General features: G+C 39.4%; 1 protein-coding gene across 2 annotated transcripts in view; it reads right to left on the bottom strand.

Annotated features, from left to right (window-relative positions):
* Window positions 1–19,151, bottom strand: part of LOC108548960 (endothelin-converting enzyme-like 1) — a 193,008-nt gene that overhangs the window by 124,891 nt on the left and 48,966 nt on the right. For both annotated transcript variants that reach the window (XM_017902120.1, XM_017902121.1), the window contains exon 5: window positions 13,044–13,151. In XM_017902120.1, coding sequence (XP_017757609.1) covers window positions 13,044–13,151 — 108 coding nt within the window. The remainder of the gene's footprint in view (window positions 1–13,043; window positions 13,152–19,151) is intronic.

The following is a 19,151-nucleotide window of genomic DNA, read 5'->3' as shown; positions in this document are numbered from 1 at the left end:
CGCTCTTCCAACTTTCCAAGGTCCGCGTTATCGCTCTTCTCCCTCGATGATGCCGGCCTTGGCTCGCATTCCCAGCGGAATATCCGCGAGACGACACCGAAACCGGCATATCTATCTCTCTGTCTCTGTCCCTGCCGAATAGCAGGAAAAACGAGAGGACGAAACGAGGAACGATGACGGGGAACGAACGGAAGCTTTCTCAGCGAAGTTCTCGTGCAGACGGACGGCAATCGATGGATAACGAGATTTCACGAACCAAGGACAGACGGGCTATAAATTCCTGCCGCGGTCTTTCTTGAAATCGCGACTGCCATCGATCTCCACCTCTGGCCGGAAACGGTTCGAGGGCCGTGTTTTCCAGGCAAACACGGTCACGAAGGGTATCGGGCATCGATTATGTAACCGCCATCGATCCAGCCGTAAGAAGCTAACGTGGAATTGAATGATAGGCCGCCAGGGGATTCCCGGGGTGTGTCACGTGGCTCTACCTTGCATTATGAAGCGGTAAGAGGATTCTCTCCTGCTTTCTTTTTCTACGTCACTGTACGCGATCGTTTGTTCCGTGTTCGTTTCTCCCCGAGAGTATGCATAGGGATGCTAAAATTGTCGTGTCTGTCTATCGTTCGGGTCAGTGATAGCGATTCGTTCGATGTCTGATCGACATCTGTCCATGTTGACAGTTAAATTATGACGTCCTGACGAACTGTATCGAAAACGTAGGTATGGGAAGTATCGATACCTGTTCGATGATTCGCCATCAATGCTTTAATTCTACCACCTGCTTCGGCCTCGTATTGCCCTTATCGTTGTTTTAATTATTCGAAATGTCGGAGCAATGGATATCGAAAAATTTACAAAATTCGAAGGTACAGAAATATCGAAATTTTTATGTGCAGATTGGGTATTGATATTTTAGCCAGGTATATTGATATTTAGCCAGGAACAAGGGAACAACGATACCCTCATAGAAATAAGAAATGGGCAGGTATCGATTTGAAGTTTCAATACCCATCGATACTTTTCATTAACACTAAAATTACCTATGGGATTTCAGAAATTTTAGTTTTATAATTTGCACGAACTTCTTGACAATATTATAATAAGAACTTCTTTTGACGATATTTATGATTACTTAAATTCGGATAGAAACATAATTATTGTAGAGACATGGGTGGTTGTTAAATAATATAAAACTATTTATTAAACATAAAGTAATAATACAATGTGCGGTGACGGTAAAGACTACGAATAGATATATATATCAACTAAACTCTTACGACTACAACTAACGACACAATTCAACTAACAACACGATTGCAATCACTGACCCAGCTTGACTATCTCTCAAGCACTGTCTCTCAAGAAGAAGCGTCTCTCAAGAATCGTCTCTCACGAATCGTCCCTTAACCATTTCTGCCTTCTTTATATATTCCCTAAAAAGTCTCCCCCAACACGACCAAGTATGGTCATGCTAAGGACCTGACGCATCGCCGGGGTTTTTCAAAATGACCTGGCCCTCGAACCCTCGCGACTTTCCAAACCAAAGTAACCTACACACGAGGTGGGCATTCTGCGATACTACATTATTTATAATTAATCGTCTTCCTCGTACCACTGTAATTATGTTCATTTGTACCAAATATATGTAGCTACTCATTGTAACACTAGTTCTAGTGTTAAGTATGATATCGACTCGATAATCCTACCTACGTAACGATCTATCCATGATCATAGTCGATTTCCAAAAAGTAGGTATAAATTTTCAAGGAAGAAATGTAAAATCCTATATATCTCGAAGAAAAATAATTCGTTCTACGTTTCTTGGTGTGCGAAATCTGAGGAAAAATATTTTTGAGATGCCGATGATGGCTGATGACTGAAGGGGCCCGAAAAGGGTCTGGGACGTGTCGGCTCGTGCCGCAAATCTGATGGAAATAAGTGCAGTGTAAACGAGTCAAATGAATTTCGCTAGAGTGTAACAGCGGTCGGTTCAATCACGGTTTAATCAAACATTCAGCGGCCGCGATCCAATCGATCGCGCCCAACAGCTGCCGGTATATTTTCGAGCAAACAATCGGCACAATAGGACAGGTTAGCCGGCACAGCCAACAGGTTCTCGTCACGTCGCTTTGCATACGTATCTCATGTCACGTCGCGATTATCCCATTTCAAGAATCCCTCTTTGAGCGAAAATACTCGCTGTCGATCAAACCGAGCTAGTTCGGAAGAATTCGATCTTGGCGATCATGATGCGACGAGTCTACGTATAAAAATAAGGAAAAAGAAGAAAAAGGAAGCCTTATTTTTGAGGAAAATTAGATGGAATATCTGCCAGGTATTCGTGGACCAATTATTAGCCACGACCTGTTTGAGATCGGTCACCAAACATGCGAAGATTCTACGTATAAAAATAACAAAAACAAAGCCTTGTTTTTGAGGAAAATTAGATTAAACATCTGTCAAGTACTTATAGACCAATTATTAGCTACGACCTATACGAGATCGGTCACCAAACATGCGAAGATTCTACGTATAAAAATAACAAAAACAGAGCCTTGTTTTTGAGGAAAATTAGATTAAACATCTGTCAGGTACTTATAGACCAATTATTAGCTACGACCTATACGAGATCGGTCGCCAAACATGCAAAGATTCTACGTATAAGAATAAGAAAAAGAAAGCCTTGTTTTTGAGGAAAATTAGATTAAACATCTGTCAGGTACTTATAGACCAATTATTAGCTACGACCTATACGAGATCGGTCGCCAAACATGCAAAGATTCTACGTATAAGAATAAGAAAAAGAAAGCCTTGTTTTTAAGGAAAATTAGATTAAACATATATTAGGTACCTATGGACCAATTATTAGTTACGACCTGTTTGAGATCGGTCGCCAAACATGCGAAGATTGGAGGTATAAAAATAAGAAAAAGAAAGCTCCGTTTTTGAGGAAAATTAGGTTAAACGTATATTAGATACCTGTGGACTAATTATTAGCTACGACCTGTTTGAGATCGGTCGCCAAACAAACGATGATTCTACGTATAAAAATGAAAAAAAGAAATCTTCGTTTTTGTGGAAAATTAGATTAAACATATATTAGGTACCTATGGACCAATTATTAGTTACGACCTGTTTGAGATCGGTCGCCAAACATGCGAAGATTGGAGATATAAAAATAAGAAAAAGAAAGCTTCGTTTTTGAGGAAAATTAGGTTAAACGTATATTAGGTACCTGTGGACTAATTATTAGCTACGACCTGTTTGAGATCGGTCGCCAAACAAACGATGATTCTACGTATAAAAATGCAAAAAAGAAATCTTCGTTTTTGTGGAAAATTAGGTTAAACATATATCAGGTACTTGTAGACCAATTATTAGCTACGACCTATACGAGATCGATCACCAAACATGCGAAGATTCTACGTATAAAAATAACAAAAACAAAGCCTTGTTTTTGAGGAAAATTAGATTAAACATCTGTCAGGTACTTGTGGACCAATTATTAGTTACGACCTGTTTGAGATCGGTCGCCAAACATGCGAAGATTGGAGGTATAAAAATAAGAAAAAGAAAGCTTCGTTTTCGAGGAAAATTAGGTTAAACGTATATTAGGTACCTGTGGACCAATTATTAGTTACGACCTGTTTGAGATCGGTCGCCAAATTTGAGATAATTTTACCTACAAAAGTAACAAAAGGAAAGCCTTGTTTTTGAGGAAAATTAGGTTAAGCATCTATCAGGTACTTGTGGACCAATTATTAGCTACGACCTATCTGAGACTGGTCGCCAAAAATGCGATGATGTTACGTATAAAAATAAGAAAAAGGAAAGCCTTGTTTTTGAGGAGAATTAGGTCAAACATATATCAGGAACCTGTGAACTAATTATTAGCTACGACCTATACGAGATCGGTCATTGAACATGCGATGATTTTACATATAAAAATAACAAAAAGGAAGCTTCATTTTTTTTTTAGGAACATTAGGTTAAACATCTATTAGGTACTTGTGGACCAATTATTAGCTACAACTTGTTTGAGATCGGTCGCCAAAAAGCGAGGATTTTACGTATAAAAATAACAAATAGAAAGCTTCGTTTTTTTGTGAGGTAAATTAGGTTAAACATCTATCAGGTACTTATGGACCAATTAGCTACCACCTATAAGAAATTGGTCGCCAAATATGCGGTGATTTTACGTATAAAAATAAGAAAAAGAAAGCTTTATTTTTAAGGAAAATTAGGTTAAACATCTATCAGGTACACATGAACCAATCCTGATCTTTGACTTAACACGAATAAAATTCACATAAATTCTAAACACCTATATTACTGTAAATGAAATAAATATAATGACACTAGGTGAAATTCAACCCTCCATCTTCACCCACGAAATCATCGAAATTAAATTAAAAAGAAAAGTAATAACAGATGCGGAGATATGGTAAATAAAATAATGACTTTAACAGAAAACTGCGACACGAGGCAAATTCGATACAAAGAAGGATGTTAAAAAGAGGCCATTTTTGTCATCGCCTGGAAATGAAAAATTCCTTTGGGGAATGGGAAAGTTGTCAAAAATGAGTGGAAATATGCGAAAATAAGACTGATCAAATACAGGCATACAAACATGAGTAACAGCCGAATGCTGACAAACAGAAATTCGATTAGTCCACGAGCATCAAAAGGACCTCGAAATTCGTTTTTCTCGAAAACGAAGCTTCGAGTGAAAAATTGTTATTCCTCCTTTTTTAGCGATTTTTTCGCGCAGATTCGCAGCTCGTGCGAGCAGTACGGAGGTATATCGTATATTTCGCATGGAAATTCGCAAATACAATGAATCATAGGCGCACAAAGGGATCTCCATCGCGGAGATACGCTCGGACGAAGCATCGATACAGAGTTCCAGCGTGATATTTCGACGAAACGAGGCTCCGCTGAATTCATCTCTGATTAATGCTGCCGGCCGACGATTTGGCGCCGATACTGATTGATTAATCGCACTGTCGGCCGTACGGTATCGGCTCCACCGTAGCCAACATTGCCTCGCTTCTATTCTTAGACCGCCTACATTGACTTTCTGGGTTAAAGCGTGCGGTCGTATTGCGATGACGCGAGAGTCACGACCAACCTGCCTCCTCGCCTACTCGCGTCGCGGAGTTTTCCCAACCCCGAAAATTTACACGCCAGGGACCTCGCTAAATGCATTTCTAGACTAACTTCTCAATGTTCCGATTGGTTTTCTGTTCTTTTTTTTTTTTTTTTTTTTCTTTTGGAAATTGTTTAGGGTTTGGGTACTTCTATGGTTTGGGTATTCCTATGGTTTGAGTGTTTCTATCATTTAGGTGCTTCTATGTTGTGGGTGTTTCTTTGGTTTGAGTGTTTCTATCATTTGGGTGCTTCTATGTTGTGGGTGTTTCTATGGTTTGGGTGTTTCTATCATTTGGATATTTCTATGGTTTAGGTGTTTCTATGCTTTAGGCGTTTTTATCACTTGGGTGCTTCTATGGTTTCAGTGTTTCTATGCTTTGAGTGTTTCTATCATTTAGGTGTTTCTATGGTTTGGGTGTTTCTATCATTTGGGTGTTTTTATGTTGTAGGTGTTTCTATGGTTTGGGTGTTTCTATCATTTGGATATTTCTATGGTTTGGGTGTTTCTATGCTTTAGGCGTTTTTATCACTTGGGTGCTTCTATGGTTTCAGTGTTTCTATGCTTTGAGTGTTTCTATCATTTAGGTGTTTCTATGGTTTGGGTGTTTCTATCATTTGGGTGTTTTTATGTTGTAGGTGTTTCTATGGTTTGGGTGTTTCTATCATTTGGATATTTCTATGGTTTGGGTGTTTCTATGCTTTAGGCGTTTTTATCACTTGGGTGCTTCTATGGTTTCAGTGTTTCTATGCTTTGAGTGTTTCTATCATTTAGGTGTTTCTATGGTTTGGGTGCTTCTATCATTTGGGTGTTTCTATCATTTAGGTGTTTCTAACATTTGGGTGTTCCTATGATTTGAGTATTTCCATGGTTTGAGTGTTTCCATGGTTCTAGTGTTTCTATGCTTTGGGTATTTCTATGATTTAGGTGTTTCTATGATTTAAGTGTTTCTAACATTTAGGTGTTCCTATGATTTGAATATTTCCATGGTTTGAGTGTTTCCATGGTTTGAGTGTTTCTATGGTTTGGGTGTTTCTATGATTTAGGTGTTTCTATGATTTAAGTGTTTCTAACATTTAGGTGTTCCTATGATTTGAGTATTTCCATGGTTTGAGTGTTTCCATGGTTTGAGTGTTTCTATGGTTTGGGTGTTTCTATCATTTGAGTGTTTCCATGGTTTGAGTGTTTCCATGGTTTGAGTGTTTCTATGGTTTGGGTGTTTCTATCATTTGAGTGTTTCCATGGTTTGAGTGTTTCTATGGTTTGTGTATTTCTATGGTTTGGGTGTTTCTATGGTTTAGGTAACTTTGGAGTACCATATGTCGTATAGGGTTAAATTTTTAATCGTTTTTGTACTATTATGTCACGCAGGGGTTGATATTTAATCGCTTTTGTGTCATTATGTCGCAAATTATTTGGAACAGGGAATGTTCCCATTATTGGGGATGATTTTTAAACATATTAAAGCTTACATACTAAGACAAAATTTATTTCGAAATATATATTAGAATTCTATTTATATACTGCTAAATGATTTGGACGAAAATTGACCACTATAGCTCCCGATAACTCCACGAGAAATCATCGTAGGTCAATGATTTTTATTTCGAAATAAAGCTTGAAAACCCCTTTTTAAATACAATATTGTGATTTTTGATGCGACGTACCCTCACCATTTTAACCCCACAAATACAAGGGTATATTTTTCCCATCGAAAGTTGCGAAATGTAACAAAACGCAGGGATGCCGAAAAATTTTTTTCAGAGGTACGGTTTGCAGTAATACGAAGCTCAAGCCTTCCCCTTTAATTCCAACCAGAAATCAAGAAGCTACGATTTTTTGTCGCAAAGTTACAGTGCTTTAAACTAACTGCTGCATTTTTGTCATGTACCACTGCACCAGCGTTACACGACGTGCACCAAATAGTGGTTGCCAGTCAGATTTTGCACATCACGTATGCGTGTATGTGTTGTAAAATTTGTCCACCATTCGACGCAACAGTCGCAACTCTTTTCTACATTCTCCAGCTGAAATATGCAAACTATAAATGAAAAAAGTGCAACAATAACTTTGAAAATTCCTGTCGAGAGAAACTGTCGAAGAGTCTCTTAATCTAAATAATTACTGTCTATGACGAAATTGCGATTTAAATCCATCGACCAGAGCAACGATTATGGTCGCCAGTGTGACGGGAACGATGAATAGGATAAGATAGTCGTTGTTGAATGACTACTCGTATGTATAGGTCGATGATCCGGAGCTAAACCCGTCATGTTCTGCACGGTTCCGGTGTTCAGGTGATTGGAATCGCTGGTTTTATGCCACTGACCGAGTTGTAATGAATTACTATGGTTGGCAGGCTTAGATCAAAGACGATGATCGACGTGGTAGACCTTCGGCGAGTGAAGTGAATTATTACATGATTATTATTATATGAACAGTAGTCTATGACCATGGTGTTCTTTTATGGATTTGGATATACATCAAATGGTGGGGTATCGGTGATGGTGTTTGGAAAAATGTTTATAGTGTTATAGAAAATAGACGGTGTTCCAGGGACACTATCCCTGGTGGTATGGGGACCTTAAGTCCTACAGATGTTATAACCCAAATCTCTGGTATTATGAGGACTCTATGTCCTAAAGGTGTTATGACCCAAATCCCTGGTGTTATGGGAGCCCTAACACCTCAAGATTTTATGACCCAAATCCCTGGTGTTATGGCGATACTATTTCCGAAATGTGTTATGACCCAAATCCCTGATGTTATGGAGTCCTTAATTTCTAAAGCTGTTATGACCCAAATCCCTGGTATTATGGGAACCCTATATCCTGAAGGTGTTATGACCCAAATCCCTGGTATTATGGGGACACTATTTCCTAAATGTGTTATGGCCCAAATCCCTGATATTATGGTAACCTTATTTCCTGAAGGTGTTATGACCCAAATCTCTGGTACTATGAGGACCCTATTTCCTAAAGGTGATGTGATGACTTAAATTCCTGGTGTTATAGAGGCCCTAATTCCTAAAGGTGTTATGACTCAAATCCCTGGTATTACAGGGACCCTATTTCCTAAAGGTGTTGTGACTTAAATCCCTGATGTTATAGAGATCCTAACTCTTACAGATATTATGACCCAAATCCCTGGTGCTATGGCGACCCTATTTCCTAAAAGTGTTATGACTTAAATCCCTGGTGTTATGGAGATTTTAATTCCTAAAAGTATTATGGCCCAAATCCTTGGTGTTATAGAAGGCCTAACTCCTAAAGATGTTATGACCCAAATCTCTGGTGTTACGTGGACCATAACACCTAAAGGTATTACGATCCACATTCACCACCTTTCCAATTCCGAACATTTCAATTACATTTTTCTATATTTACCCCATTGTACAATTTTAAATTGAAGTTCAGAGACCAGCGACACAACAGATTCGATTCGCCATTGAAGTACGATTTGTCAAAATTTCGCTGCTCCACCTTCCCGATTCTTTTATTTTCCCCCCTTTCACACCTGGAAACGATTGTCGTTCTCGCGAAAGAATGCGAGAAAGAACGGAGAATCTCGGAAATCGTACACGAGGAAGACAATAAAGTAGAGACAAGGATAGCGAGCGCCGGATATTATAGACTCGTATCACTGGATTCTCGCGAACCCCGTGCCACAGAGCGAGGTCAGTGGAAGATAGAATGGTTCAGTATTCAATTATGAAACTTCATCTTCGACCCGACAATAGACGAAATTCGAGGAAGCAGTGCAACAGCGATATTCGGTGGACGGTGTCGGCTATTATTGACTCGCGCTACTGTGTCCGCCGAAAAACGAACGAGGACCGTACGAAACGCTAGATCATCCACAATCCAAGCACCTAATGCAACGATTCGCGAATAATGTGCAACGGAAGAACACTGGGAAACGTTTATTGATCCCACGTCATCCGTGTCCGGAATTTCTTTGATCCAGGAGTGATCTATCGAGGAAACATATGCAACCCGCACATACCGAATTTGATGAAACTTAAGTGAGAGATAGTTCTCAGAAGAATATTCGACACGTACTATTTTTCATCCGCCATCATTCATATTAAAGGGATGAAAACACCCTAAATACTCGAAGCTAGGGGTTGAAAGTATATTTTTGAGGACATCTCGAAAACCAAAAAATCTGGAGACAAATTTTCTATCAAAATATATCTTGTTTCGTGAGGAATGTAACTATTTAGAAATTTTTGTGATAACTTAAACTGTTTATGTTAAAGGGGTTATAACGCAAAGGAAAATGATTAACGAATATATCAATAATAATAATAATAATAGAAAAATTGACAATTGACAATACAGTACTGAGTATAGCTATCCACACAGTGCTATATCCATTGGATTAATCTATTCACTGATTATCTAAATTCTATAGCAATTGTCAGTGGAAACGGTGGAAAAACTGTATAGATCTTTATTGAATGGGCGAACGGTTAGAAGTGGTCTGTTTAGGGCCACGCAGGTCACAGGATGTCTCACGAAAACAGGAGACAAAAGACAAAACCCAAGGGAAGGGATCAGCCCCATATCACTAGAATGTAGAATTTACTTTACTGCTTAGTTTTTACTACAATTGTTTAAATAATTGTAGCATAGTAGGTTTAAAGGCCTTTCTATAAATATTTATTTCTATAAATAAATATTATATCATTTCTAGTCTCTTTTATGATCCTCCTCCATCCAGGATACTTAAGCCTACGATACTATAATAATTTTAATTTTGTGAGTGGAATAATAATACAGCGTGTGAGTGAATGTATAAACTAATAAGAAGATTTATTGAACACAATAACAGCACAACATAAATTATAACTAAATCTCGTAATTAAATAAATTCTCTTCTAACTGCGATATAAGTTCTCGAGGACTCTCTCGCACACAACGTCTATTTGTAATGACTGTCATTCACCTACTGATCGTTTCTTCGCCACTCTCTGTCATACTCGTCACAGATACACTCTTCCACACAAATATTCCTCACACTCATACCACACATTCTGTGACAATGAGTACCACACAACGATCAGCTAAATTTATATGTTTTTCCAATAAACCATTTTTCAGAATTAAATCGTACTACAAAGGGTGAATAGATTGTAGAAAAGCATACCTAGGATTCATCTTGAACGAACCTAACTATACTACGATCAATTAGACGTGTATATTTGTTACCTACTGCCAAACCTAACCTATTTCATTTAGAATTCTTCAGCTTACGATATTATATTATACAAACGTGTCACGAGGCTCCGATATTTAACCGAAAATATCGAAAATCGGATGAAAAGCGTAGTCGAGGCCAGAATCAGGCTATTTCCAACGTCGTTAGCCGCTATCGTGGCGCTGGAGCGAGAAGATGGACGTCTCGAGATACTTCCCGTGATGGAATTTTCGTTGGCAAGGAAATTCGAGGGAATAGTCGTGGACCAACCGCGCGAGGAACAAATGGCCGAGAAAGACACCGTGGTTGACGAAATATTTATCTCGCGAGGGAGTCGCTTAAAATATGGCCGCGACATCGTTCGTAAATACTATATAACTGCGTCGGAACACGTGTACGAATTTCCAGGATCGATGCGGCTGCTACTAGGCTTCGATCCATGATCGAGGACGCGAGATTCGCTGGTCATGCGAACCTGCCGATTTCCACGCGTATGAATAATCGATCAGGGAATTCCGAAGCGAGAGGGGAGGAAAGGAGGCGAAAGAATGGAACATCTGCGTCGACGATTGAATATATGAATGAACGTTGCGACAAATATATCGCGATTACGCTTTCGTGCTACGTGTCGCACACGATGCGGCACGAAACGCAACACGTGCGACTATTCCAGTCCTCCTCTCGATTTAGACACCGCGATATCTCGTACAGGTTCCCGCAACTCGCGTAGAATTTTCGGTATAGCGATTCTGGGAATTCAAAATTCGCGGGCTTGGGAAACGTGCCTGGAAATTTAAAAATACCAGGTTCTTGGTTAATATAACATTTCTGGGACGTATTTATCTAGGATTTTGAACTCGCCATTTTGTTTTCTGTAATTTTAAGCCGAATTAGTAATTGGGGACGTGGAAAATTCGAAAATGTAAATTGCAGACCGATGTAATAATTTTGTAATACGTTTCTCCGCCATTTTGGATCCGGCATTTTGTTTTCTATAATTTTAGCTTGGGATTCGTAATCGGTGATTTTGAGAACACGTAGATACCAAGTTTCGGCCCAATCTGGTGACTTTTAAGTAACTGTCCGCCATTTTGGTACCGCTTGTTTGGCATCTTTTACTTTATCTAGGATTTTGAACTCGCCATTTTGTTTTCTGTAATTTTAAGCCTGAATTAGTAATTGGGGACGTGGAAAATTCGAAAATGTAAATTGCAGACCGATGTAATAATTTTGTAATACGTTTCTCCGCCATTTTGGATCCGGCATTTTGTTTTCTATCATTTTAGCTTGGGATTCGTAATCGGTGATTTTGAGAACACGTAGATACCAAGTTTCGGCCCAATCTGGTGACTTTTAAGTAACTGTCCGCCATTTTGGTACCGCTTGTTTGGCATCTTTTACTTTTGACTTGGAATTCGTAATCAGCAATGCTCAAATTTGATAATAAAAATTTCTATACTGATCAAAATATGTCTCCATATCGTGGCCAGTTTTCCCGCGAGAGTCCCCATTTTGTAACCGAGCTGCATTGCGATAAAGACGCGGTTAATTCGAATCTGGTGAAATTAATCCCTAGTGCCACGATTTGTAGACTGGAGAGACGCTAAATTCCAGCTTGCCACGATATATCTGTTTCACGCAGAATAAATTTATAAAACGTTAAATCAATTCAAATATTTCCTCCAATTTCAAATTTTCTCCCATATTTAATAATTTAATTTTAGCTTCGAATGTGATGGAATAATATTCCAGCAATTATAGATTTTCCGAGGCACGTGCGGAATTTAACATCGAAATCATATAAATTTTCCTGTGCAAATTCTTCAATTTCCCCCACCACTTCCCCGTTCGACGTCATTAAAAATTTTTATTCGCGCGTTATCTCTGCGAACAATAGATTATTAATTAGAACAGTTATAAGTCAAACAGAACACATCGGATGGTCATTGAAAGTAAAACAGAACACATTAGATGGTCATTGAAAGTAAAACAGAACACATGAGAGACGAAAACGAGAAGTCAGAGACGTAGGACGGAGGACAGAAAACGAAAGACGAAAGACACAAGACGTAAAACGGCAGAAGGCAAAGACGACATACAAAACACACCCACATCAATCAATCAAATCATAATCGTGTAATAAACTGTAAATACAATTCGAAACTGCGCCTTATTAACCCCAACTGAACATCCCAAGTGCTCAGTACCCCTAAAAATTCGGCATACTCAGAAGAAGGCACCCAGCAAGAAATTTCACGACTGCCTTCGCTATTCAACAGGGCGGATCCCCAGATAAGAAATCCCCAATTTAAAAATTAAATTCCCATCCTAAAAATTACCATAAACTTCCCAACTCTAGAAACCATTTTAAACAGCCTACACTAAACGCGAAACAAAAATTTGTCATAGTCATTCCAGGGTACTTATCGGACTCGCGTGGAAGCGTTGCTGGAAGGAGACCGGAAACCGGAAGTCGCGGGGGTGCGTGACGCGCGATGGTCCTCGTATTCCGTGCCAAACTCGATTCGAAGGGGTGGTCGCAGGGAACGGTTTCGTTTTCGTGGTTGTGACGCATCGTGCGCGGAAACAGCGTCGTTAGCTTCGTCGACGCAACGACGCCCAGCGTCGTTTCCGTCAACGACTCGTTGCCTATCTCCTTTCTCAACGAAAAAGCAAGGAAACTCAGACTTACCGGGCGTGAAATTCACCGGCTTCTCCTTGAATCCCAGACAGCCGTTGTAAAACTGGCCCAGCTTCTCGAAGTCGCCCACCATGTGACCCGTCCTGTTCGCCAGCAACTCTGCAAAGGAACACCGATATCAGAGAAATATCCGAGAGACTTCGAAGCGTTAATTATCAGCGAGAGTTTTTAAACGTTTTCTCTCCTCTGATCCGCGCTGCCATATTTATGAGCTCGTAAAGTTCCCACTCGCCTCCGCGCGCACAGTTCGATTAGAATTTTCGCCGGGAAAGTGTCCTGGGAAATTTATGACGGGTAATGGAGGGGTCGTAAAAAAATTGGAGAAGTTGGAGTCGTTAAAACCGCGGATCCTCGCGATGTCTCGGACGTGGATGGTCGAGAAAGATCGGGGAGGATCGGGAACGATCGACGATTATACAGGTAAACAACGAAGAATAGCAGCGGGTCTCGCGAGTGCACGCGAACTGCGAGCACGAAAATATTTTTGCCAGTATAGCGAGGATAAGTCACGGATTCGTCGGGCTATAAAAAGATCGACACGAACCCCGCTGAAACTTGAGCGGATATAGCGGCCACTCCGCCATTCAGGCTTCGAAAATGGCAAAGGTCCGTTTGGCTGGCGTTAAAAGCGATCCAGAGAGGTGACTCCACCGAAATAGATCGAACGTGGATTCGTCCCGTGGACACGGATGTATACACCGACACCGGGTATTAAAGTACCGTGGCCGGCGAAACTACCCCTGAAACTACCCCTGAAACTACCCCGAAAGTCGAGTCGCTGCTGCGTTCGAAGCGAGAGTGAAAATTCGCGTTCCATTGAAGGGAAACGCGATGAAAAGCGCGGAGAGTTCGCGAGCTGATCTCTTTCGCTACAAATTCCGCCCCGCGTTCCGCCATTTGGTGAATAACCGAATTCAGGCTAGGGGGAAACGGGGGTGAGAATATTTGGTGCGTTAATTAACGCGTTATCGATTTTTCGGAGAGTGTAACGTCGTTGATAATAATAATGGAAAAGGGATACAATGAAAATAAATTGCGATATCTATGGTAACTCCTCGAGCGTTTACGTGTGCTCTTGATATGTAATATAGGAGTTTAAAATTAGAAAATAATTCAACGATATATAAATATAATCAACGATGAATTGCACAAATATTGCATAGATAACGTAAAATATTAGTGGAAAGCATCGTTGATTGGAAATATAGTGTTTTATTATGTTCTGTTACGCGAAACGACTTTCCACTTAACTCACTAGCGCCACCACGGCACGTATCTCCGATAAATGTGTAATAAATGTCGTATGCGTCGTAGAATTATTATTCTGAAATTCTCCCTTTGTTATTTGTACCATATCGTTTTAAACATTGCAGTTGTCGAACGTAGTATCTGTACGAGTGTATGTACGTCATGATCAAAGTCAATTCATAACTTTTGTTGGCTCATAAGAGCGTATTGTGTTAGACCTTGAGCTAATTCATCGCATTAATCGAGTTTCAATTTATGAACGTATCTCCTTCAGTTCCAAAGCAAATTCGCTCCTCGATATACTAGTCTGGTAGTTTATAGTGCTTTGCAAAATTCATGCTATCGTGGAATAGGCTTGTGGTAATTAACCTTGACACTATAGGGGTTAGGTGCAATCTAAACGAGGGAAAATTTGTCCGAAATTGTATCCCTGTATCAACGTTAGAATTACCGATCTACGACGTGAAGTTAAATGAATATTATTATAGGTGATAATAATCTTAATGAAAAGTCGAAGGCAATTATATATAATTATATTTATATCTAAAAAGTAGCATAAATTTCGTCGAAATGTCTGGAACATTGGAACTTTCGTCTGGAAGTATTAATGCTTAGCACTAGAGGGTTGTTTCGTTACAGAGGAATAGAAATTCGAAGATTAAAATTTTAAATTAATTAATATCAGTCACTGGAATATTATAAAATGGCGACTGAAGGTGCGATCTACGTGTAATCTTGCAATGAAATTTTTCGCTATAGAGGAATAAAAATTCGAAGATTAAAATTTCAAATTAATTAATATCAGTCTTCAGAATTTCATAAAATGGCGACTGAAGCTGCGATCTACGCGTGATCTTGCAATGAAATTTTTCGCTACAGAGGAACAAAAATTCGAAGATTAAAATTTCAAATTAATTAATATCAGTCTTCGAAATTTCATAAAATGGCGACTGAAGCTGCGATCTACACATAATCTTGCAATGAAATTTTTCGTCAGAGAGGAATAAAAATTCGAAGATTAAAATTTCAAATTAATTAATATCTTCAGAATTTTATAAAATGGCGACTGAAAGTGCCATTTTATCTACACGTAATCCTACAACTAAAAATTTAAATTCAATATATTAATCGATATCAATGTTCGGAATTTTATCAAATGACGACAGGTAATCTTACATTTCAATTTTAACACACTGCAAAGACAAATATTTCTCATCCCTACGTAACATGACGAAGAGTACTCACCCACAGGTGTCCCTAACCAAACCCTCGAAACATCGATACTATACTGTATACCAAGAATAACCAACAAGTCGAACAGAAAGCGATCTTTAACCGATTATAGCCGACAGTAGACGATTTCAACACGCAAATAGAACTCAGTCGTGACTTTTTCAGTACCGCGAATTGACGTTGACAATTCGCCTTCCGCGCCAGTCGTCGCGACACATTTTCAAGAAAAATAGTCCATCGCGTATATAATACCATATACGTCCTATGCATATATCGTCCAGCAGATTCGAACCTCCAATCCTTACCTCCCCCTTCGGATCTCGCATCGATCTAACCTGAAATCGGCCACGATCCAGGAACTCGCGAGGAGGAAAAGAAGAAACGACGAGGCAAATGTTCGACTTGCTCGAGGTCGTTCGACGAACGATCGCAGGCCGTATGTGGAGCATTGTGTCGAGTCATAGGACAACGTGCATGACACACTTCCGTGTGCACGTATATCGATTAACATGAAATATTTATAGTACGGCCAGCCGGGTGGCCGATCCGGCCTTCCGTGAGGCCTTTGCTGACCTCCTGCGGGACGTCCTCGACTTCCACGTCTTCTGTTCGTTTCCACGTCGTGTGCTTTTATTACTTCGCGTTTTGCATTGCGCATATTCGCCGGCCAATCGTTACCGTCTGCGGTCCTTGACCATTTTTCAACGCGTTTCTATAAATTTCCCAGCCACCGATCGATTCACGGTTGCAGCGTCCAACTCGGCCAGTTCTCCGCTGAAGAAACATTGGACCCTGGCATGAGATAGCGTCTAGAACCAAGGGAGACGTTCACGAATGGATTTTCCCGATGGAAAAGGGAAAAGGAAAAGTTGGAAAAATGAATGGATTATCGTAGAGGGGTTTTAAATAAACGAATCGATGTAACAAATTTTTAAGAAAGTGCAAAGCAATTTACCAATACGTCATGGTCAGCGTGTCCGCGAGTCATGGGGGTGGTCGTAAAGACATAAATTGACAGTACAGTACTGAGTATAGCCATCTACGCAGTGCCATAGCCATTGGATTAAACTACTCACTTATCATCTAAATTCTATAGCAATTCTAGAATGATTAATGGATAGATCAATTATCGCCAGAGATATTAACCCTTTGCACTCGAGAGGTGAGCCTAAGTCACCGTTTAATCAAATTTCGAAAGCCTATGTTAAACCTTTGCACTCGAGAGGTGACTCTCCATCACCGTTTGTTTTAACGCTATAACTTAAATAACGAATGATGATAATTATATTAAGGACATCGGAATAAAATTATTATGTTCGTTCGTTTCTCACGCAAATTCACGATTTTCTTTTTGCAATTTTAGCATAAAGAGTATCAGTGAATTATAAAAATCTAAGAAGAGCTTCGAATTGCATCTTCACAGCGAAGAAATCTTCGAGTCTAAAGGGTTAATTAACATATCAAATCTAAACTAACTTAAGATTGCACGGAATGTCGAAATAAAATAATTTTAACTCTTCATTTATACCCAATTCCTTATTTACCGTTTCAAAAATATCCTCGACGTTACAGCAGAAAGTCTTTGAATTGCTACTTCTTTGTAATGAAAATAATCACCGAGTGCAAAGGGTTAACAATTGACAATACAGTATAGAATATAGCCATCAACATCGTTCTATAGCCACTGAATTAATCTATTCACTGATTATCCAAATTCCATTACAATTCTAAAATGAGCAATGAATAGATAACCAGACCCCCATTGACTCGGGACCCTTGCGATTGGGATTATGGGTAAAAAGAAATAATTATCGTTATATTATAATTATCTTTATTCTCTCTTAACCCCTTGGCTACTGTGGACGCCTATGGGCGCTTAGAAATTTTGCGTTTGTGTCACGGAGGGCGCCTATGGACGCTTAGAAATTTTGCGTTTGTGACACGAAGGGCGCCTATGGGCGCTTAAAAATTTTGCGTTTGACACGGCGCCTATGGGCGCTTAGAAATTTTGCGTTTGTGACACGGAGGGCGCCTATGGGCGCTCGGCGTAGTTTAGCTTTCTGACACGGAGGGCGCTTGTTTTCATAAAAATGGCGGACATCGTAACTCAATTCCTGCGTATGGTACGGCCGTTGTGTATCAAAATCTGCCTTAGTCAAGGGGTTAAGGAAGGTATATCCCAAGTATTTTGACTGTTCGCGTAGAGAGGTAAAATTAGAGCGAAGAAAGAAAGAAACACGCGACTGCGGCTAGTCCCAGCCCCCCAACTCCTATCCAACGCGTGAAACAAAAATCTCACGCACTCCCGGAACCTCCCCGACGCATAGCTTAAAGACACATCTATTTCTCTTGATAAATTAATTTTTGTATATTCGATACGTTAAGACGTGTCTTATTTTCGACACTTGCCATAGCTGTGCGTGAAAAAGTGCCTTTTTTCGTCAGCAGGGATGCGTCCCTGCAGGAGTATCATTCGAAAAGACCGCGAAGTCGCGAAGACCGAAGGACTCCGTGGACTAATCCGGGCTAACGAGGCTTCATCCGCGTTTCCAATGACTCTGAAGAACCCTCGAGGACCTCTATTAGGGTATCTGAGAGGAGATCTGGGAAAGACCGCTCAAGGGAGATTTCAATTAATCGTTCCTCTTTTGGCTGGCGACCTCGGCTGCTCTTTCAGGCTCTCGAAATAAAGTCGTCGCAATTCGCGAGAAATAAAACCGCGAATCGGGCGGTTTCGGAAATTTCGATTAATGATCTATGAGCTAGCAGCGTGCATTGAAAATCGATTTCACGTCTATGTTCGTACCGTGTAACTCTTCGCTGCTACGCCGACGTAAAAGGAATTAGAATTTAATGCCATCAACCGTGACGCAGTCCTGGACTATGCGACACGTTTCACTATTTAAACGAAAGAAACACCGGTTCCGTTTTACTGGCCACTTGGAATTGGGAATGAGACGGGTACGTGAGTATATACGGTGAGAGGAAAAATTGAACACGCGACAGGAATCGTTGAAAGGAATATCAAATAAAGATGAGATGATTGAAATGGGTGTATAACGAATATAGACAATTTAACGAATTGTTAAAAAATATTGGCCTTCAGATGTGATAATAATTAGAATTCGTGGACTGGAATTTTATATTTTTGGAAAAGAGGTTCGATTTCAGCAAAACTTTTTCGAGGTTCCCTATTGTATCTATTACATCTATTTTCTATTTAATATAATAGTATTTATTGCCGTATTAGTATTTATTAACTATTATTATTAACGATTAATTTGGACTGGAATTTTATATTTTTGGAAAAGAGGTTCGATTTCAGCAAAACTTTTTCGAGGTTCCCTATTGTATCTATTACATCTATTTTCTATTTAATATAATAGTATTTATTGTAGTATTAGTATTTATTAACTATTATTATTAACTATTAATTTACTATTAATTAATTAATATATTTCAGCGAAACTTTTTCGAGCTTCTCTATTGTAACTATTACATTTATTTTCTATTTAATATAATAGTATTTATTTCACTATTAGTATTTATTGTAATAGTATTATTATAGAATAATATTTATTGACATGATATATATTATTATGATAATTCCAAATTAGA

The sequence above is a fragment of the Eufriesea mexicana genome, unplaced genomic scaffold, assembly GCF_001483705.2.
Source record: "Eufriesea mexicana isolate 0111107269 unplaced genomic scaffold, ASM148370v2 scaffold1653, whole genome shotgun sequence".
Classification (NCBI taxonomy): domain Eukaryota; kingdom Metazoa; phylum Arthropoda; class Insecta; order Hymenoptera; family Apidae; genus Eufriesea; species Eufriesea mexicana.
The sequence above is the reverse complement of the archived record's forward strand: the minus strand, read 5'-3'. Positions and strand labels throughout refer to the sequence as shown.